This window comes from Spodoptera frugiperda, chromosome 7, assembly GCF_023101765.2.
Source record: "Spodoptera frugiperda isolate SF20-4 chromosome 7, AGI-APGP_CSIRO_Sfru_2.0, whole genome shotgun sequence".
NCBI lineage: Eukaryota > Metazoa > Arthropoda > Insecta > Lepidoptera > Noctuidae > Spodoptera > Spodoptera frugiperda.
The window spans coordinates 5,357,941-5,381,443 of record NC_064218.1 but is presented as its reverse complement, the minus strand read 5'-3'; the positions used below and the strand labels follow the sequence as shown (position 1 = coordinate 5,381,443).

At 34.9% G+C, this 23,503-nt stretch overlaps 3 protein-coding genes across 4 annotated transcripts; 2 read left to right on the top strand and 1 right to left on the bottom strand.

Annotated features, from left to right (window-relative positions):
• Positions 1-537: 537 nt before the first annotated feature.
• On the bottom strand, positions 538-2,138 carry LOC118266128 (uncharacterized). 2 transcript variants are annotated; one of them, XM_035579504.2, is made up of 3 exons: positions 1,852-2,138; positions 1,223-1,613; positions 538-961 (listed from the first exon to the last, which is right to left on the bottom strand). In XM_035579504.2, exons 1-3 carry the CDS (start codon positions 1,915-1,917, stop codon positions 555-557), a joined length of 864 nt encoding a protein of 287 aa, XP_035435397.2. In that variant the 5' UTR covers positions 1,918-2,138; the 3' UTR covers positions 538-554. The 2 variants fall into 2 exon arrangements, with proteins under 2 accessions (XP_035435397.2, XP_050550710.1); XM_050694753.1 differs by having other exon boundaries at positions 823-961; positions 1,218-1,613.
• Positions 2,139-2,711: 573 nt separating this feature from the next.
• LOC118266515 (uncharacterized) lies at positions 2,712-5,322 on the top strand. The gene is made up of 3 exons (XM_035579992.2): positions 2,712-2,865; positions 3,273-3,872; positions 5,123-5,322. Exons 1-3 carry the CDS (start codon positions 2,830-2,832, stop codon positions 5,132-5,134), a joined length of 648 nt encoding a protein of 215 aa, XP_035435885.2. The 5' UTR covers positions 2,712-2,829; the 3' UTR covers positions 5,135-5,322.
• A 9,524-nt stretch (positions 5,323-14,846) lies between these two features.
• LOC118266488 (keratin-3, type I cytoskeletal 51 kDa) lies at positions 14,847-15,747 on the top strand. The gene is made up of 2 exons (XM_035579962.2): positions 14,847-15,001; positions 15,294-15,747. Exons 1-2 carry the CDS (start codon positions 14,993-14,995, stop codon positions 15,654-15,656), a joined length of 372 nt encoding a protein of 123 aa, XP_035435855.2. The 5' UTR covers positions 14,847-14,992; the 3' UTR covers positions 15,657-15,747.
• The last annotated feature ends 7,756 nt before the right edge of the window (positions 15,748-23,503 follow it).

Here is a 23,503-nt window from a genome sequence, read left to right as displayed (position 1 = left end):
TGCTCCCACAAAAAACATTATGATAAACCTAGCCAAGTATCGATGGAGCTGCTTGTTTAACTCTAAAGAATAATGAAATCTAGACAAACTCGTGCCAAGTCAAACGTTCCTTCCAGCGATTTCTTTATTATTATAATAAATGCTATATGACTGGCAATTGCACATTTTAATCAGGGGTGACCCTGATCCTCCAGATCTTCGATTATCCTAGTTTATATAGTTGCTGGGCTGAGTTTATGGGAAATACTAGTTCTATTTTGATGATCATGAGGGAGTGTGTGTCAATGCGAAACTGCTTTCGCTTAACTTTGGAACTCAATGACCTACAGTCTTGTGGATTTTAAGTATGTGATTATAGCTGACATGAAGACAACAATTTTTGTTCTGGTCTTATCCAGGTTCTCAAATAGGGGCCTGAAAATGCGGCGAAATGGTTCCAGTAAAGTATAGTACAGCAGTGTTTGCTTCGCGTTCGACTTGGTTGAAGCACCGCCGTGCCCCCAGATAAATCAGGAAAAATAAATTAAGCATAGAGAATAAGTTGAACGAAAATTTTATTTAGATAACCACAGTATAGTACGCTTAAGTAATTTATTCTCAATACCAAGTGCGTCCACATCTATTAGACTGAGGTCTAATTTGTCTATGTCTAAATTTTCTAAACTTATATTATTATCAGCAAGGAACTTAGACCAGTGTTCACTACGTTTCATAGAATTTTTCGTCCAGTGCCATATTTGTTTTCTAAGTCTATGTTTTATTGTCTTTGTACCCTTGCTCTTAGTACTCTTGTTGCTACTTAAACTTTCGGCACTAGTTTGTGTAGTCCTGGGCAGACTCTTCTTCTTTAAATCCTTATTATCATTATTACATTTCTTCATTATGGATAAAATATAACTTTTCGTCTCAACCTTAGGGTCTACATGTTTATAGTTGGATCGCTTGACAAGTTTAAAGTAATCTGAAATAAATAATGACCCGTCATTATATAGTTTATCATCATTCTTAAAATTGCATATACCATATGGGGATACCTCTTATGACTTAATTTAAACCACATATTTGTTATCATCTTGGCTGACAATATACGAAAAATGAACGAAGTAGACCCAGTAGGTAAAAATTATTTAGTTGTAATATGCTTCTGTGGACGAGTACTACTTGTAGTTTCATTAAAGTCATATGAGTGATCTCCATGCTGTGTTTTAAAGATTTACCGAACTTTTATTTTCATTGAAGTAACGATTACGTCTTTTGATGGGTGTTTCAACACTTTTACTTTGTACTTTATTTTGGTTTACTTCACTGTTTCTCTGTTTACTTATTGGTTTCTTTGGTCTGTCTTGATTTCTGTTTGCTGTTATTTTCAGATGTTCTTCTGCGTATGTGCTACTGGGCTTGCTAATGTGTTTCTTACCACCTTTTTTGGACTTTTTATCTGTTTTCGCAAGACTAGACTTTCCTTTTGCTTCCTTCTGGATATCGTAAATCTTATTTAGACCTGCCCCATGTTGAGTAGTTGTGGTATTCTCGTTTTTGATATGTTTTTTATTTCGTTTTTCTTGGTTTAGTTTTATGGCAGGCAAAGATTTCTCTTTTCTTTTTTTAGGTATCTGTAAACAAAATCCAATGCAATTTTGAACAATCCATTGCAGACAAAGAGGTTCAGAATAACTTATTATCTTGGAAAACTGTACGGTTTTAAGATGTTCAGTCTTTACTTCTATAATTTTAAGAACGTTTAAAAACCGAACTTTTTTCAATATCCTTGTAGCACATACATGCTTCAGGAGCTAAGATGAATTCTAAAGTGCGAACAAAATATTTAGTTAATTAATACAAACAACTTACTATTACTAAATCGGACGCACTCTTGATTACGTTCCATTTTGAAGCCCTGATATTTGCTCTGATCATTGTGAATTTAAAAATTTAAATTAAATGTGCAGGTATAGGAGTATTTCAGTATTTTAATATGAATTTTTCTTGTTCATATTGATTATTTACATTTTGTTCTTTTCTTATTTACACTGTGTGTTGCGAAACATACTGCTCCATATAACTCTTTTTGTTAATTTTACATTTGTATTTTATGCTATTGCGCTATTATCATGGTAAAGTCAGATAAAGTATAAATATTTTTGATCGGAATTCTGACATATTCTTTTGGCTTAAATTGTTTCGTTCGAAAACTGACAATAATTTCTATGAGTTTGATATCATTTTTGTCTTTAGTTTATGATATTATCAACTAGGGTATTACTCCAGAACAGATTGGCATGTTTCTGATTTTTTTATCAACCAACAAATCAATTGTTTGATCTCCATAAAACCCGGAGCCATGCAATGAACAGGTATGACTATGTGATATATTGGACTTTGCACCTAAGTATCTAATGAACGCCAAGGGGAATCCCGTGCTACAAATATAAAACATTGTAAACCACTTAGATTACCTATTTATTAACACTTTTCATGCGCAGGTATTAGTAATATTAGAAGCAATACATAAGTAGGATTCAAGTATTGTGTAATTTGCACAAATATTTATACACTGAGTATACCACAAAAAATGTTTGATTTTGAATTATATCACCTATATCTCTTTGATTTAAGAACGAAAATGCCAAAGGTGAATAATGCAAGTCAGAGAATAACACCCGACTGAAGCAGGGGCGAGCTACTAGTTTAATAAAAAAGTGAACTTCAAAGCGTATTGCTAGACCGTACATAAGAAAACACGAGTATATAATTGTAAAATTATGAACGTAAAGTTAAATTAATCAAATCTAAACGTCGGCGTTGAGCCGATACCTAGGTTTATGGATTATGGATAAAATATATACAATGTCAATAACGTTACTGGTAAGATAGTTTTTTGTTATACTAAAGTGGGATAGGCAGAGAGGTTAGGTTCAATAGAAATAGAGAAAGGTATAAACGTAATGCAAGCCATAATGCAGGATCCATTAACTAATTAAGTACGTAAATAAGTTAATGTGATAGATATCCTATTAAATAAGTTTTAGTCAGTTTAAAAATAATTCTGGGACTTTAAATCTAAATAATATTTAAAGTGTTTTGACTTTTAATTCTTAGATTGGTATGTGTATGATTACTACGTGGCCTGTTCTCTCCGTTTTTTGATGATGATTATTGAATTAATATGTAGCCCAAATAACATTTTATATACATACTTACATTTTCTAGGAAATTATCTTGTTCTATTCGGAAATACGCAAATATCAACCTACCTTTTATTTACATTTCAGATATGTTTGCTTATACCTAAAGGTATATTGACATTCAATTTCGCTCCTAACTTTGGAAATGGTATCTTCGATCCTCTATTGCCAACATCTGATTCATCAGACGACTATCTAGAAAATGATAGGGATATAATGCCCATAAGAAAGGTCCGAAACGAACCAAATGAGCCATTAAACTTAGTAATTAATAACAACGCACGGAAATCAAAAGATTATGAAGAATGTCTTGAAGTCGGTAGTAGAATACTATGTGGCTATGGAAAGAACATCGGACTGAATAAAGTTGATCAAATAATCGATTTAGGCAACGGTTGTCGACTTCGCGGTGATAGAATGGAATGCGGTTATGACAATAAACTCAAACTTCAAGATAAAACTAAACAGACAGAAAAACCTGTAGAGAGACAAAGACCGACAAGAACCCCAATATCTGGAATATCAAATAAAGACCACAAAGTCGATAGTGACATCCTTGAGAATAAATTGCTAAAATCCACATTGGACGAACAGTTAGTGAAATCTATAGCTAAACCGTCTGTTTTTATTGAACCCGCAACAACTACAAAAGAGACAACGAAGCAAATATCTTCAACCGTTGAAAAGGTAAATTCTTCTACATCAAAGCGGACTCAAAATACTGAAACAGTTACTGAACATATTATCACGGCTACCCAAAGTAGTCCAACAGTTACTGAAAGTAATCCAATAATTACTGAAAGTATTGTCACGGCTACACAAAGTAGTCCAACAGTTACTCAAAATAATCCAACAGTAAGTAATCCAAGAGTTACTGAAAGTATTGTCACGGTTACTCAAAGTAGTCCAACAATTACTCAACGTAATCCAAGTGTTATTCAAAATATTGTTACGGCCACTCAAAATAATCCAACAATTACTCAAAGTAATCCAACAGTCACTCAAAGTAATCCAAGAGTTACTGAAAGTATTGTCACGGCTACCCAAAGTAGTCCAACAAGTGCTCAAAATAATCCAACAGTTACTCAAAATAATCCAAGTGTTACTGAAAGTATTGTCACGGCCACGCAAATTAATCCAACAGATACTCAAAGTAATCCAAAAGTTACTCAAAGTATTGTCACGTCTACCCAAAGTAATCCAACAGTTACTCACAGTAATCCAAAAGTTACTCAAAGTATTGTCACGTCTACCCAAAGTAATCCAACAGTTACTCAAAGTAATCCAAGAGTTACTCAAAGTACTAAATCAGTTGCTCAAAGCACCGAATTACTTAAGAGTAGAACTCAACCAATTAACAATAAAACGACAACAAAAACTTTATCACCTTACATAGAAAATATGTTAGCAAAAATTTATGAGAGTGCAAATCCAATTCCATCTACAAATAGTAAAATATTTAAGAGATCCATTCAAAAACCAACAATAGTTACTAAAATATTACCAATTTTACGGGATAACGTAATTAAATCAGAACCAGCCAACCAGAATTTTGAGAATACCACTGAAAGCGAGAATTTACTGAAAACAAATAGTGAAAACATGGCGACTTCAACAGCTTGTGTCGAGAATCAGGATACCGTGGTGTGTTACAATTTCAACACATAAATAGAAACTTTTATTCCTACTCTATATTTATCTTCTAGCTTAGCTAGTACTAGCACTTATTCTTCTTGGGTCCTCTCTATAACATAATATGTTAAAAAAACACATCAAAATCCGGTGCGTAGTTTTAAAAATCTAAGCATATACTTACATATAGGAACAGACAGTGGGAAGCGATTTCATTTTATACTACCTATACTATCAGTTACACATAAGTATTATCAAGTCTATTAGAGCAATATTTATACTTTTTCCTTCATTTCTATTTGCAGGGTTCCGTCTGAAATTCCGTTTTGATGTTACTGCGCGCCACACCACGCTGAGGTGGTAGCAGTCCTTTTGATGTAGGCATGCACTATAAACATCCATCGTTGTTTCTTTATTGTTCTTCTTGCAATATATTTCTTTTTCTTTCTATTTAAGTTTATTAATATTTTTTTGGTTACCTATGACCTATGCATTTTATTATTGAAAGTGTTTATATGTAGGTAAGTCTTGTATGTCAGTGATGTGAATTAGATTAATCAATAAAATTCAATTGTATTTTGTTATAAAGAGAGTTCTTTTTTTATAATAAAGCTAATTTACTAATTTTTATTTTGTAACTACAAGTTCCTTACCGAACTATACAGATTTATTTGATTTTTTCATAATGGAGTGACTCTCCTTATAACTCCAATATAGGACAAAGAACCGAACGAAAATATTTCGACGACCACGAATAATAAACATTTTACAAATATTTTATTAGAAAAACCCAACCCTATCCGTGTACTTCTAGAACTATAGTACTTACAACATAACCTCGTAATTTAAACGTAATCTCATAAATGAAGAACGAACCTCCTCACGCCCCAGCCACCGCTAAAGACACTTCGGGTGTCGCGGATCGCGCGACGATAGCTGGCCACGCACGCCGTCGGAGCAAGGGTAGCTCGCCGCCCGACCAGAACCAAATCCTTGCAAAAGGAGCGACGCATACCGCACGCGCCTCGAAATGCCATCAGACCACCACAGATGGGACCCAGTAAGGCTGATGTCTCAACCGGAGCTGCGGACTACCTAGCGTGTTTACCGGGGCTCCGGCTCAAAAAACAGGAGGAGGAACGGGGTGGTTTTTAGTCAGTAACAGTCTGACACTCCCTCTCCCCTAGACCAAAGCGGCAAAAGTAACATAGGTGGGTTTCCCTCAAAAAAAATGTGTATCTATCCTATTTTTATTCGTTAAAATGTCACACTATGCAAATTCCAGAGTTAAGTAGCTCATAAGATAATAATAAATGGTTTCGTAATAACAATTTTATAAGAGGGCTCGGGGATGTACCAATAAGTCACCTGAGATTCAACAAATACAATAAGTCGACTATAAGTACTAAAAGTTTATTTATTTATAATGTGCGGTGTATACTTAATGACCATATAGAATTCCCCAACATCTGTTATGTGTTAATTATTATCGCCCGGTCACCGAACTATAAATTCGTCTGTTGTATAAAAAGCATCCAAAAAATGGTAATCGTTTTGATATTGACAAAAAATACCACAAATGGCTGTGACCTGGGACTGGTTCTGAAGATTGAAGAAGACTTGTCTAGGGACGACTAGCCCATACATATATGTAATTATAACAAGTTATGTGTCTGGTCTGGCGTTGAAGTGTTAGTGGGCGGGGCATATGGCGATGAGAACCTACGAGTAAAAAAATTCTGGAATGAAGGTCATATACTGGCAAGCGCAGTATGTCCAACCACGAGATGGATAGAAAACCTGATAATGGGATTGTCGCTGAATGCAGGTCGCTTGCTACTGCCCTATCTAGAAGTTTTCTGCGTTCAGCATCAATTCAGGAATTAATGTTTATGATGGAATAATATGTCTATATCACCCGTGAGCTAACCCTATGTCCCGTGAATATTAGGAAACCCTTATAACTCTTTGACCAACCAACCAAAGTGAGAACCAGACTGAAATCTATCCACAAAAATGTTTATTGTATCTAACCAAAAAACTATAATAGCCCAATTTAATCGTAAAGCTTTTTTACACATTCCTGTTTTAACCAATTATCTACACGCGAAATTGCTTGCTTAGTTTCGAACCACGACCTACGACTAGGCTATTACTTGGAGTAATACAATTGGACCGCACTGGTATTACGAAATTGCTTAAGTTTTTATTTAAGATGTTTCGCTTCGTCCATTCAAGAATTTTGATTGAACAATTTCAATTTTAGTTTCTATCTAGAAAACTGAAATGGATCGATGAAGAGATTTTGATGAAAATCGGATATTAGTTGATGTCAGCCCATCTTTGGGAAATACCAAAAGTCAGATTAAGGTCAACTACCAGTGTTTCTGTGATTATGTCAACAATGACCAATTAGTGAAGTCTTAAGAATATCTCACTCGTGCTGTTTATAAAACTTATGATACCTATCTTTAAAACTAGATATGAAAATAGTTTTAAAATGAGATCAGCTAATCTAATCATAATATTTTTAGCATATCTATGAGTGCATTATGTATCAAAAGGATATTAAATGATTTATTTTCCTCAATATAGCGTAGCAAATACATAATAACATATTTTAATCAAATTACATACGGATTATAGTTATGACATTGGTTATGTGTATATCTACATACAGGATTTTAACATATTATTGCAATATTGTAGTTTAAGATAGATTGATTTACTACTACATGGCATAATAACATAACTTTAAGTTGGTGTTGCCTTTAAATTCCAGCTGCGGACTGGCCTAGCGGGTTTATCGGGGCCCCGGCTCAAAGAGCAGACGTAGTGACGGGGTGGTTATGGTTTTTACTCAGAGAGAGTCTGATACTCCCTCTGGCCTCACCTAAGGTGGGAACCACTTTACATCAGTTATGTTATGAATTCCATGCATTGGAAGCGAGCTCATTGCCACCAACTTGATAAAATTCTAGACTCAATGCTATTACTGCGAAATATTCAGAATAACCAAAATCCTAAAATCAATATTCAGGATCGACTTCACCACAGATGGGGCCTAGTAGGGCTGATGCCCGATCCGGAACTGCGTACAACGTAACAGGGTACCAGAGTTCCGGCTCAAAGCAAGAGAAGGAACGGGGTGGTTTTTAGTCAGTAAGAGTCTGACGCTCCCTCTCGTTTCACCCAAGGCAAGTCATTCAACCTTCGTGCCCACTCGACCTGCAAGGCAGTGTAATGAAATCTGCTACAATCAGGGTGATTAAGAAACGTCAAGTGATGATGACTGTGATGATCACATGACAAACGTATCTTTCAATATATTTATAATGATCGATCAAGTAATTCAATTCAATAGTGAATGACGCAAATGACTTGTGCTTTAAGATCCGGCATAGTCCAGTGATCCCTGAGATCACTTTTTGTGTAACTAACACATGATGATTGCAATGAGGTGACACTTATGTGAATCGTCAGAAGAGGATCAGGAAACACAAGTATACAGGTTTGCCCTAAGTACGTATGACTCGATGACAAATATTAAGACCCAACAATAATAATAATCTTACAGAGAGCTTAGTATGAGTTTGTTCTGCGTTTAACGAGATCAAAAAGAGAGCGCGTCCGGTGCTCAGATTAGTTGATTCATTTGAGCGGGCCAATCAGAGCGCCGAACGCGCTCTCGCTTCGTTTTCGTATAATGTAAAACAAACTCGTACTAAGGGTACTGGTGTACCATACATGTATGTAACTGTCTCCCATTCGAATAGGCACAAAAACAATAGAATGCCAAATGACCCCATTTTGGCATACTATTTTCGCTTCTTCTATAATTCACGTCACAATTGAGAGCATGTCTGTTAATTTGAGCCATTTTTTTAATTATGCTGTAGCTCATTAAATATGTAAAGCTAGAAAAGCAGGAGTAGGAACGGGGTGGTTTTTAGTCCATAAGAGCCTACCTAACACATACAGTGTGAGTCACGCCTCGCCCAAGGCGGGAGAAGTCATTGGATAATATATTATTCCCATCTTATAAAAAATCTGGTATGTAGCATAAGATAGATAACGCCTTTATTGCCACTTTATGGCCGAGTTTGAATCCTTCGTTTTTGTTAAATTACTAGTTTTATACTCACGTAATTTTTTATCATAATTGAATATGAGTAGATACCTCCAATAATCAAAAACTGCAGAAATTAAATTAGGTACGAACTGGATACGAATTTTAATCTAGGTATTTTAAGAATAAAACTTGCCGTTTTGCAGAAAATCGTAAAAGACTGACATTTTGCCTTTTTGTGACATTTTGCCTTGGTTTCCTAACCCCCAAAAGGCCGACAACGCATTTGTAATACCTCTGGTGTTTCGGATGTCCATGGGCGGCGGTGATAACTTACCATCAGGTGATCGTTTGGCAACTTATACCATAAAAATACTAGTGTTTACATCAGTTAAAGATATGTATATAACAAAATATGTAACACCGAATATCTAAATTGGCAGGTGTAGTAGGAGGGAAAACTCGATTTTTATGATGATCTATTATTAGACTGACTTCATATTGTGCAACCGTGACTTTTATAAATAAAAATATGGGATTATTTTCCTCCTACGCTCGGATTCTCAACTATGTATCCGCCCTGCTAGACTTACTTTTTTTGTTACAAAAACATAACCATATACAAATTTTTCCTCCTGTGTGTATGTGTCTACGTTAAGTTTTTCTCGTACTCCTTGTCGTTTCAAAAGTGCCTATTTTTAGGTTTAATTGAAATAAATACTTGACAACAGAGACTAAAGTTCCCTAAAAAAATGAGGATCCTCCGACCAGGCGAAGTGATCATGCCTGGCAGGATTTGTGCTCAACTTTTGTTCGTTGTGGTGTTTATACGCATGTAAACTTCATATGTGCGATGTAGGATTTATAACGTCATCCGTTGATTTGCTCGACAATCGTCTATGCGTGACTTCTGTCATCTCTCACTTGTCATGTGTCGTCGCAGTGTAAATTATAAAATCTGGCGTTATACCCGAAACAAAAGTATATGCATCACATAAAAAAATAGTTGTTTCATCTCAAACTCAGTCAAGCGACTTTTCGCCCAGCAACTGAACACACGTTGACATAAGTGATCGCCTGTAGAGGACACTTCCAAATGACATTCAGAGAATACCCATAACAATGGTAGGTTAAAAAATAAAATATAAATTTCATACGTATTGCCATATTTCATTCTATTATATTTTTTATGTAAATAAATATGATGCAAACTTAATAGTTTTATTAACTCGTTTGCAAATCTGCACCTAAATCTCGCATACATTTATTATTAATAGATTATCTTTTTATTAAATTAATATTTTTTTATTATTATTTAACAGGTGTTTAATTCTAAATTACTGTTTGGGATTCAATTATTTTAACATTATATAATAACAGGTTAATAAAAGAATACAAGGTTCAGTGTAAATAAATATTTCATTACCTAGCTTCTGCCAGCGGCTTCGCCTGCGATCCCGGGTGATAAAAAATATCCTACCACCCAAGTCAACTCATACCCTGTCTGTATACCAAATTTCATCATAATCCGTTCAGTAGTTTCAACGTGATTGATGGACAAATATACAATCAAACAAACTTCCACATTTATAATATTAGTGTGATACGAACTTTTTGTCGGTTGCGATTCAAAGACCAGCACAAGGAAACTCACAATTCCTAATAAATTAATCTGCCGAAACGACTGACTTTCCTGTATACCGAATGGGCAATTTTATATAAAAAACATTAACCATTATTATTTAAAAACAATTACAAAGATATATCTCTGTGTCCCTGTTATCCTGTTTACCTTGATTGACATGAAAGTCGTGAACTTGACATTCGTTTCTGAAGGTAGCCCTTAAACTTTTTAATGACCTTTCACTTACAAACAATTGATAAATTAATTATACGGTAGAAATTGATTAAATTACGCCTTCTAATCAGTAACGTCACCGGGATTTGGAACCATTGTTTACACCATGAACGGAAGGAAAGGAAAGTAACAAACAAAACAAAGTAGGTAACAAACATTGACAAATTAGTATTGATGCTTCGGCGCGAATGGGCCGGCTCGACCGGAGTTAATAGTAATACCACGGCCTCACAGAACACCTTTGTGAAACAAAGCTTGCGTTGTGTGAGTAAGGTTACCGGAGGCACAATTACCACCTCTCCCCTCCTTTCCCAGTCTAACCCAATCCCCATTTCTCCAACAACCATTCAATTCCTAATCCCCAAAGGCAACGCTCTTATAAATCCTCTGACGTCCATGGCGGCGGCGATTGCTTGCCATCAGGTGATCCGTCCTGATGTAAGGTGTCCTTGAGAGAGGACGTGAATTTATATAAGTATATAGATACGAAAGTATGTTTATAAAGGAACAATCTCTCAAGAATGAGGGCTTCTTCCCTCCAAAACTTATTATTGCCTACCGATCTGTCACTGTCATAACAAATGCAACTGCAGACACTTTATAGCGGATTACTTTTTTCAACTCGTCATTTTGGTATGTCAACGAAAGGTGAAGGATAACTTCTTGAGTAGGTACTTCTACATAGTAAATGTTATCTACTTATTTTTTACATACGGATGTCCAGATAAAGGGATCATCGTCTCGGCATTTTTGGCACTCACAAGTACTTAACGTAATTATATAACGTACGAAAAACTTGTACAATTTAGTGCGTAAGATTTTATCGAGAGGACATTTTACTTTTTTTGTATCCGACAATTTTTCAGATAGTTAAGTGATATAAGTAAATGCGGCGTGTAAAACTAGCGACTTTTGATGATTCCTTGTAGGGTAAAAGAGTAAACAGTGCGTACTGAATCATGTCACGTCCAAAAAGGTTGAAAGATAAAAAAAAATCTTAAAGACATCAATCACACGAGTGCGTCTCTCTCGCCACCAAGAATAGGAACTTAACAGCTGGCCGTATAGTAAATTCAACTACTCAAGATGAATCACCCGGTGTTTTAAGACGCCCGCTTCTTAGGTATGAGAGTGCGTGTACAAAATCTACCAACAGCATGTAGCAATGGGACATTTTCCGAGTTAAATGTATTATACTTCCTAAAATTATTAAATTACCACTGACTAAAGGAAAACATCGTGAGGAAACCTGGGCTTATAATTTCTAATTATAAGTTTGAAATCGCTAACCCGCATTGAACAAGCATGGTGATTAATGCTCAAACCTTCTCCGTGTCAGAAGAGGGTTTTAATCAGCAATGGTCACTTATAAGCTGATGATGATGAATAATGGAGGAGACTTAAAATTCGACACTGAATGTCACCAAAACTGATCTAGCTGTTTTATAGATAGAGTGATGACAAAACATTCATCGTTTATATACATATGCATAACCATAAAATAGATATAGATGATAATCATAGCATAGGTTATAAGCATTAGCACATATTAATTAAAGCGGGAATTCACGATGAAGTCGAACTAGTAATTATTATTTTTCTCATTTAATTTGTTCCAAACTAATAAAGTGAAAAAATCGACCAATCCGGAGTTTATAATCCTATTAATATAAGACTTGTAAAAATGTTGTTCTATTTTAAATACTTCTTATTTTTCTTTATTTTGTATCAGTAGTTTTATTATATTTTTCAATATTATATGTATAGTGTTTTAGGAATGCAGAATGTTTAGTTGGTTGAACATCAGACAGGTGCGCGACGAGGCGGTTCGAAATTATCCTTACGAAGACTTTTCCCACCTCGTCGAGCAGCACAATGGGCCGGTACGCGGACGGAGAGTCCGCAGGGCGCCCCAGCTTCTTCACAAACACGTTCTAACCTAGCATTATGTTTAGTAGCAATTAAGCGCTACATTATAAGTATCGTATAATTCTACTGTCCATATTCTTTTATTTATATTTTTATTTTGTTTATTTGGACTCCAACCTGCGAATCACATACTGCAAATTCAATCTTGAGCAATAAATAAAATTACAACAATGTCATACTATATAAAGGAAACATATAAAAAACAATACGTCAATTTTAATATGATTGAACAGTATAAAGACGATAAATATTTAGTACAATACCTAATTTTTAATTAACACTTTACCTCAACTTCATTATGTTTAGGATTTATGTATGTAACTTGGAATTTACAGCGGGACCAGCGATTTTGAATACGTATTTAATTTTTCCATATAAAAATGTTTATCACGCTATATCAACATATAGGGGCAACTACTTACAACATACAAAAATAGACACTTAATACATATTCAATCAAAATCAAGAAATCAAGTCAAATAGTAACTAATTAGCAATTCGATTCTTTACCTTAAGTAGGTACCTATCTCATTTGCGTATTATATGGTATCAAATAATTACAATATTATCATCTCAATTAAATGTCATCAAACTAGAAAAACGTTTTAATTTATAATATTGTAACATTTACACGAGTTTTCGGTCGGAGGCCGGAGGGTCGTCGTGGAAGCCCGGAGATTCAAGACGCCCGCTTCTTAGTGCGGGCGTTTTCGAAACTTACGGAGGGCAAGAACTAATGTGACTTTTTCCGATTTATATGTACTTTCTAAGATTATTTAGACACCACTGCGACAAACGATGAAGGCAAGCATCGTGAGAAAACCTGGGCGTACCTATAATTTCTAATTATTTATAAGTTTGAAATCACCAACCCGCATTGAGCAAGCTTGGTAGTTATAGCTCAAACCTTCTCCGTGTGAGAAGAGGCTTTTGAGGCATTTCGGCCGTCATCTAAAAACTACGTGCGTGCTTGTGAAACTCCTACGTAATGCACTTCAGTGCAGGATAAATCACAAACAATAAGTACCTAGTTAAGACCATTATAACACTTATATGGAATTATACCAGCTCCTTAATCATTTAGTTATGAATAGATGTAAATTTTTTAATGCTCGTCTTCTTAAAACCACAATGACACGGCATGTATCGAGAGATGATCATAAAACATTAGTCATTTATGAAATATTGTGCAACTACATAAGGTGTAGTAATTATGTGACTGAATTTTGTTCCAACGAAGGTACAATTGAGATGGATCGCCAAGATGACACAAGGAATGCACACAGTAATATGGGCGCGTACTTCAACAACTATATACTTCTATAATTTTGTTGTTTACCTTGGTAACCAGATGATTATATTTGTCACCATAATCATATACTATGTAAAGAATATACGTATGTGCATAAATATAATAATTCTTCAACTAATGTGTGGGTTTCCCAGCGAATCGATAGATCCGCAATTAACACTAAAGTGTTTGTGAATCAAAAACAAAGCAAATAAACATCAATTGAAGAAAAATTCCATGACTTTGAATATTAATAAAGGTACCTACAATTATAATAAAACCCTAATAATAATTATGTCTCATATTTTTAATACACGTTAATAATACTAAAATACAGAAATATTTTTCTCAATACAAAAAAAAATATGACTCCAACGAATAGCAATTGGAAATAAACTTATGGAAATTAAAGAAAAATGTTTAGACATAATCAATAACTAACGGAACTAAGGTACCTTAGAGCAAAGTAAATACCCTTTTACACAAATATTACATACTTAGAATAATAATATGTTATGTGGGATTTAATGTAATTACACACGTACGATGTGACATCGCGGAATCTTCAATCATTTGTCATCCTTGTACCTACACGTGACGTAGTTATTGCCTAGTACACAGTTTTTGTCCAAAGGTATCAAGGTTGGGGTCAATCTCGTGCGAAAACTACTCACTACCATTCCCCACAATGACAAAATGTACACACACATCAGACAAACGAAACTAAACCGAACATCCGGCTATAGAAACGCAATTTGAATCAAAGTTGTAAATCACATTTGCCAATATCAAAAACTGTGATGAATTCATCACATTTCGTTAATTACATTCGTGATAACAATATTCATCTAACATTTAAGAAGTTCAGCTATCAGTTTGATAACTTTTTTTTAAGATTTCCGTATTAATGATTTTATGTGGCGGTTATTTACCTGCGCTGACTCAGACCAGTAGCGCACGTCCCAGCGCGCATATATATACGTCTCCAAATCGTCCACCAACAACATTAGTGAACAGAATTCGCAACAATGAAGACTGTAAGTAGACACAATTCTACACTATTTAAATCTCCTACAAATAATTACATCTCCTATGTAGCATTGAAACGATGTGATCTAAAATGATGTAATATTAACTATTGGAAAAAATAATAAAAAGAAATAACAATCAATCTTTAACAATCCAAAAAAATTACACGAAGAACAATCTACTTTTAATATTTTTTTCTGTAAAATCAAAGTTCAGTGTATTTTTCTACAGAATGTGCCCTGAATCAGAACGTACAGTATTAACAATAAAAATAATTTGAAATTACAATTTGTTTTGCAGTTGCTGTGCCTTGCTGTTTTGGTGGCTACGTGTGTGGCGTACGGAGCGTCCGTACCTATAGACGCGGCGCCCAGTGAATTAGCACCGGGAGTAGCCCCAGTGGCGGTGGCGGACGTTCAATTACAAGCCGAAGATACCCGTTTCCGTAGGTGGGGTCACAGAGGTTTCGGACACGGACATAGAGGTTTCGGCGGCTACGGTCGCGGCTACGGCGGCGGCTTCGGTGGAGGCTACGGCGGCGGCTACGGCGGCGGTTTCGGCGGCGGCTACGGCGGCGGCTACGGCGGCGGCTTCGGAGGCGGTTACGGTGGCGGTTTCGGCGGTGGTTACGGTGGCGGTTTCGGCGGCGGATTTGGACGCTAATACCGTGCAGCGATTTAGAACTTTTCAAACTCCATATTGATTTCTGTGATTATTTTAACAAAATAAATTATATGTATTAAGTAAGAAAAAATTGTGATGTTATTTAACACTTCATGTTGTTATAACACGTCTTGAATCGGTAGTCTTAGTGGTCATAACTATAATTATTGTGGCAGTAGTATATCATTCTGGATCTAGATATAAAACTTATATATCAACTGCATACTTAGTCACATTATAACATGTCATTCATAACAATTGATTTAAATGAATCAAACCTAAAAGTTTTAGAAGTCGCTTTCGTCTGCATTTACACTTTACGTAGGTTTTACTCTAGAAAACGCATTTTGTTTTTAAGGGTTATTTGCCTTTTGACTGGCTGCTAACTTCTTAGTTGAACGATTAGAAAACAATACATCAATGCAAGTAAAATGAAGTTTATAATTCGTGAACTAATTTAAAGGTTTACTCACGTAAACATTCTGAAAAAAGCTCTACTAGTTTTGAGTCACAGAGCGACTCTTTATCGTGCGCAGACGCGGCGACATCGACGGCGCGCAACTTACTGGTTGCAAGAATTTTCTCAGATTAATTTAGAATAATTCAATTATTAAAAATTTAGAGAGGTTCAAATTATCAAACTGGGAAATGAATGTCTTGGATCCCGCAACGCAATAAATCAGAAGATATTATTAAAGGAGAAGAAAAAGGAAACAATAGTTTTCTCTTCCTTCGGTAAATTAATTTAATACAGGAGACAGAATGACTTAAGCCTTAGGCACAAAAAAGACTGCACAACTACGAGAAGCCCAGTTGCCAAGCAGTACGGAAATTTGACTTAAAGGTAATGTATAGTAACTTAGCATACTATTACGCAGTTCGTATATAGACATTATTTGACAAAAATATAATATATATCGTTGAGGACTGGTCCGAAAATAACAACTATTACTGTTTATTGTTATCGAATAAAATCAAAAATCTATTGATAATACAAATCTTCAACCAGTTTTATTTAGGTACCTACTCTTAAAGTTTTCCTTAAGCACAAGTCATCGAATGTCTCAAGATAAATAAACATCATAATTAAAAAATATTCACAAAACAGGTATATCAAATCCCAACAAGATGATTTCAATTACCTAATGAATAAAACGACGAATAGTAGATGCAAAACAACAACCAATACTCTTTAGTATTCTCTATGAATTGTGGAATTTAGTGATAACACGGCCTCACAAAAAACCGACGTGAAACAACGGTTGTGTTGTCTTTCGTTGTATGAGTGAGGTTACCGAAGGCCACAATCTTTCTAATTCCCGAATCCCCAACAACCCTTAAATTCCTAACCCCCAAAGGCCAGCAACGCACTTGTAACGCCTTTGGTGTTTCGGTGTTCATGGGCGGCGGCGATTAATTACCATCAGATGATCCGTCTGCTTGTTTACCGGCTTATACCAAAAAATAATTATATTTATTCATAGAAACCCAACAAATTTCAACAACAACATAACAAATTAATCTCGTTCGAGTATATAGAGAGTAAATAAGTAAACAACTTTGTTTACGTGAACAGTCAAAGTTAGTTCAATAACAGAAAATTAATGGCAATCATAATAAGTTTTTGTTTACAAACACTTATTGTATAATCATAAACTCATCAGGCGTAACTTATAATAATGATTTCCTGTATAAACTTACTCATGCACTCATTAAAACATAAGTCACATATGCAAATAAGTAACTTCTTACCACTTCATACAATAATTATTAATGCCTTTAGGCTTAAGTTATTCTGTCTTCGCATTAAATACACCGAATGAAGTGGAAACTATAGTATTTTCTTTTTCTTTTCCTCTAATAAAATCTTCTGATTTTTTTATGGAATAGGAGGCAAACGAGTCACCTAATGGTAAGCGATCAGCGCCGCCCAATGAAACCCGCAACACCAGAGGAGTTATTTAATTTAGTTATTTCGTTGTGGAATCCAAGACAATCATTCATTTCCTCGTCATTTGATGATTTTCCACTCTCAAAAAGGTAATAATTAATAATAGTTTACCAATTTTAATAGAACTACATATTTATACAAAAAGCATAAACATCACGCACCACCTTTTCAAAACTACCTCCCTAGTCTTTTACCAACCATGAAAGATTTCGATTTATCATATTGCCAACATGGAAACCAATAGCAAATCGAGTCCTTACTCTACACTAGCGGCCACAAAGGTCCGCCTAGAGTTGATACAAACGGGATTTTGGTACCCCAGGGCACTGCCTGGTCCGACATCGAGTGGACGCGCAGTATCGCATCTATTGTGGTACGCTGCTGTTGGAAACCATCTGATTTTCAGATAAGTCAGGACCAATTCACGACAGGTGTCCCACGAGCCTTTCACCAATCACTCTTTTAAAGAACTTGGAAACCTCATGGAACAGGCAAATAGGACGATACGCAGAGGGTGGGTCGGAAACATAACATCATCAGCCTATAAGTAACCACTGCTGACCGAACATCTCTTCTCACACAAAGAAGGTTTGAGCATTAATCACCACGCTTGTTCAATATGGGTTGGCGATTTATATTATAAACCCAGTTTTCCCCACGATGGTTTCCCTCACCGTTTGTCAGTAGTGTCTAAATAATCTTAGAAACTTTCCGTTGGAAACATAACAGTGCCTGGTCGATATTTGCGTACACTGTTTTCTATGTGGCTATAAAAAAAGTGCGTAAGTCAAAAATTGTTCAGTAAACATTGTAACGGGATATTTAAGAAAACTATTTGTTATGAATCGTCATAGTTGGCGCACAGTCTGAGCAATTAACCGCAGATATGTGTAGTGGTTTTACTTTCCGCACAAAACAAATACAGGCATTCTTATTTACAATATAAGCTACCGTTTTAGTTTGCAATATAGTGATACTTAAGGTTCAGGTACAATGAATTACGAGGAAATAATTAAATACCTACGTAAAACTGTCACAGCTTTGATATAATTCGTTAATTAAGTTTAATTAGAAACTGTTCGAGATACGTGTAAAGAAAAACTATACAGAAAATATACACGTCTGAAAGAGCAAGGGACCTATGATTGATCCCTGAGGAACACCAAACATAAAAAATAACATAAATAGAAATTAAAGGAGCCACATCTTTTAATATTATGTCAACCACTTAACGTGCCTCTTCGATACAATATACTAAACGTTTCACTTCGTATTACTAAGGTGTATGTTACAAAATAAATAATAATGTTTGAAAGTAATCAAATGCCTTACTGGGATCACGAAAGCATGCATAAATATAAAAATAATAGTTATTTATTATGCATTTTTATATTTTTGGGACATTTCAATCGTAAAACTGATTACAAAAATAAAAAAGTGTTACAAAAACGCTCTTGATCTGAGTAATGCAATGTTGAGTGTGTGTGATATGTTGCTATGAACGTCATACAAGGCACACAATAAGAATATTCTTTTTTGCCAATCAACAAACTGCTTAAAATCAAAGCTAAGTATACCTAATGTAAGTACTTGAAGATTATGTGCAAACGAAATTACTCACATAGATGCTGTATGAATATTAATCGATTATGTGATCTTTTCTTTAATAATATTTGATTAGTATCTATTTTTAACATTATGACTAGTCATTTCTTGTTAACAGGCCTTCCTAACATAACTTAGGTATGAAGAAATATATGACTCCTCTTTACTATGTATATTGGTTTATTTTTTTATATTCTCCTATGGAATAACCCGGCAAAAGAGCAGACGGATCATCAGATTATAAGTAATCATCGAATCCACCCATGAACACCAGAAACACAAATGTGAGTTGCTGACCTTAAGGGAGTTTAGGAATTTGAAGATTGAGGATTTGGTGATGGGGGAATTGGGCAGGGGGTAATTGGGCCTACAACGGCTTTAAAAGATACGGGTCCGTTAAAAAGCAAACACTAATTTATCATGGATAACAATGGTAGCCACTTGTACTAAATAAACGTTTATGTTTTCTTACCTGATTACAGGGTCCATCGACCGGCTACTAAATGGTAGCATTATATGTAAATAATGTCAAATTAAACGTGTTTAGCTACCATTGTGTTAAACGGATAATGGCTTAATAAATTAGCACCACAGTTAAGTCAGTCGCAGAGTACGGTTACCATAAAAATACTCATCATTAAAAATAAAACAATAAAAGATTGTGGTATCTTTTTATTTATCTCGAAGTGCAAAAACATTTATGATTGTCATCAGTCATAAACGTCCACTGGTAAACTTAAGCTTCGATCAGTTCCTGACTTCCAGATAGGCTGGTAGGAGGCAACCTGCATCTAGCAGAGCCGTGACACCTTTACATATCATATATGATATTCGAGAAACCTTGTAAAATGGTTGTCACCTTCAATTCCCCGTCTCTGATTGTCACGTGTCAATTCAATTAAAAATAGACGTGGAGAATATGACAGTGAACATGATAGACTGCTAAAAGGTGCGACTGCATAGTAAACTACGGACTTCGACATACACGGTCTGCTTGAGCAGTTAAGCTGGCTGCTCGAGCAGTTATCAATGACAGTCAAGCTTTCGACTCCGACCGTAAGAGCAGTCCGTGTAAGTGAATCACTGGGTAACCATTGGAATCATTGTGTAATTGTGAATCGATATTAACTTTTGTTTAAATATTTATCTTATGTACTACATTCCCTTTCACACGAGGGATTTCTACTAAACTAGTATCTACTTTTGTGCTGCAAAGAATTTAGATAATGGACAAAAGAAACTGCTACACTCATCATTTGTAATGAGTAGTAGTAGTAATAGTCTACTCCATATGATCACGTATACAGCCAAAAAACCAAAAAATAATTAAAATAATCTGTTTTGTTTTAGCTCATGCAGACTCCACGACGAGATTAAAGAAACAAGATTGTAGTTCTTCCCCTTGAACCCAGCCAACAGTAACGGGTGTTACATATTCGTTTTTTGTTTTCGCAGAATATTAAATTTTATCTACGAAAACCAGTTTATCTACATAATGTTCTTGATCAACCAGTCGACGACCAAGATCAAGTTCAAGATTGTTGAATAAACAAGTTTTTAACATAAACAATAAATGCGTCAGTAAGAATTTGACTAACAAAATCATTGGTACTTATTTTGTTGTTTGCATGTGATACTCGTCAAAGCTACCAACTGCGGGGTTTTTCACATATTTCTCAACAAACATAACTGCGATTTACCAATGTCATTGGTTTCGACACCTCAATTATCATCTGTCTGACGCATTGATCAAGAATTTATTTACACACCAAATAATATGTTTGAATATTTATTGTAAAATGTACATAATCAGGTAGAGATTTTTGGAAAACACTGTCAAAATAACATATAAGATATCCGAATTTCTTCCGAAATCCGAATACTTTTTATCGCGAACGTGCGCGAAACTAAGGGAAGCTAGTATAAAATATCCGGTATCAGTTTCTTTCAGTAACTGTAGCAATAAGTTTACATAGACATTGAATACCTCAGTACAAAATTACCTATTACAGTATTTACTGTCAACAATCAATCAACAACCCTAACAATTCAGTGCCGGACTATGAAAACAATTGCTAAGCACTGGGTTAAGTAATAGATTCTATTTCAAATTGATTCTGAAGTTGATCACCAATTATATCTTCAAAGGGAAACGCTTATTCACTCTAATTAAAATCCGATTATTGACTTACTAAATATCAAAAAATGCGTTCAAACATGAGTAAGCAAAATAGGCAGAAAAACCTTTATTGTAATAAAAAATAGTAGACAGACATACTATATCTATATGTATATGTATAATTACCTAAATGTTGATGAACTTTACACTTTTTATACGATCGAGGAGAAGAGTTTTAAAAAAGTCAGCATTATAGAAAGGTCGAGAGCAATCATCATAAATCGTTAGTTTTATCTTCAGATGCTACGAAAGAGGATTATACCGCATTTAATAATCTAGACACACGGCAGTGTGTCCGCCAAGTTCGAGCAAAAAAACCGACACACCGGCCGTGGGTTATATTACACGAACCATTTCGGGCCAAGTTCGACCCACCTATAACTCAAAATCTATTTTATCTACGCATATGAAATTTCTAGTATCTGTCGAGATCTACTTACTTATCTAAAATACAAAATTTCATTAATGTACCTATTGTAGGTCTTGAGATATTGACGTCAGAAAATCGCTATTTTTACTATACACTCACTGACTGACTCACTCATCAAAAACCTAGACCACTTCCAATGGTCGTATTGACTTGAAATTTGGCATGGAGGTAGGTCTTTAGGTCAAGGTAAAGGAAAAAATCTGAAAATGGCCAAGTGTGAGTCGGTTTTAAAAATAATGAAGGTGTAAATTCATACCCCTAAGGAACTAAAACAAAAAATTTATATTATATCTTCCAATGGTCGTACCGACCTAAAATTCGTTACGAAGGTTTGTATTTAGTCAAAGTAAAGTAAAATAAGAAAAAAAGAAAATAAACCTTACAAAAATAAATGAAATCCCACCCAAAACATAAATGTGAAAGGATGCCAAGTTCGATAATATTGGAATGCTTCGCCTATAAAAGAAGTGAGATCTAAATAAGTACCAAGTTCCATACACAGACCTCAGTTAAAAATGATATAACTTGGCAAGTTTTAATAGAAAATTATATACTTGACTCATTGCGTTTAGTAGGTTTATAACAAAGTGTGTGAAAACTTGCCAACTTGTTATATCATTTTTAACTGAGGTCTGTGTATGGAACTTGGTACTTATTTAGATCTCACTTCTTTTATAGGCGAAGCATTCCAATATTATCGAACTTGGCATCCTTTCACATTTATGTTTTGGGTGGGATTAACACTATCCAGACAAATGAATCAGAAGTAAGAATACAATAACAAGATTTTATTAAAACTTTCGTGAGACATATTAAATTCAACCGATAACATAATAATTAAAACAAGATTTTTTTGTAAATGAATGTCCAATCTTATCAACGATTAAAAATAAAATTAATAAATATGAAACATTGTTTGATTTTATACAAGTGATTACATAATCTATATCTATACTTATAATAAATCTGTAGAGAGGTCAATTCTGTACATGTAATATATTTCCAAAATAACTATCAGCCGGTGATTAGTGATCGATACTGACGCCAAAAATGCAATCAGATTTTTTTTTGTCTGTCTGTCTGTCTGTCTGTCTGTCTGTCTGTATGTTCTTTATAGAAATAAAAACCACTCAACAGATTTCAACGAAACTTGGTACAATTGTTCTTCATACTCCTGGGCAGGTTATAGTATACTTTTCATCACGCTACGATCAATAGGAGCAGAGCAGTGAAGGGAAATGTTGGGAAAACAGGAGAACTTACTCCATTTTTTAAACTTCCGTCGCGTGTGCAGCCTTAATGGTTATAGCTACACAGAAATCATGTATGACGGAAATGTTCTCCTTAAAATTGTTTAAAAAATATTCCACAACAGCAAATGTTTATCTCTTATGGTTGACTCACAATAACACGTATAACTCCCGATAGCTTAGAAGTTCGGAGCTCTCTGATTATATTTGTCTACTCTTACGTACAATAGATATTTATAAGATGTCATTGTCAGATTTACTCCAAATGGAGAAATAAAACTTCCACGCGAAGACCGACATCCGCGCGGACGGAGTCGCGGGCGGAAGCTAGTTTGTAAATATTAAGCTCTGCAGTACCAACGAGATGAAAATATTTAAAGAACAACTATTCCAAAGATCCTGATTTAATTCGGAAGCTTTTGAAACACATTG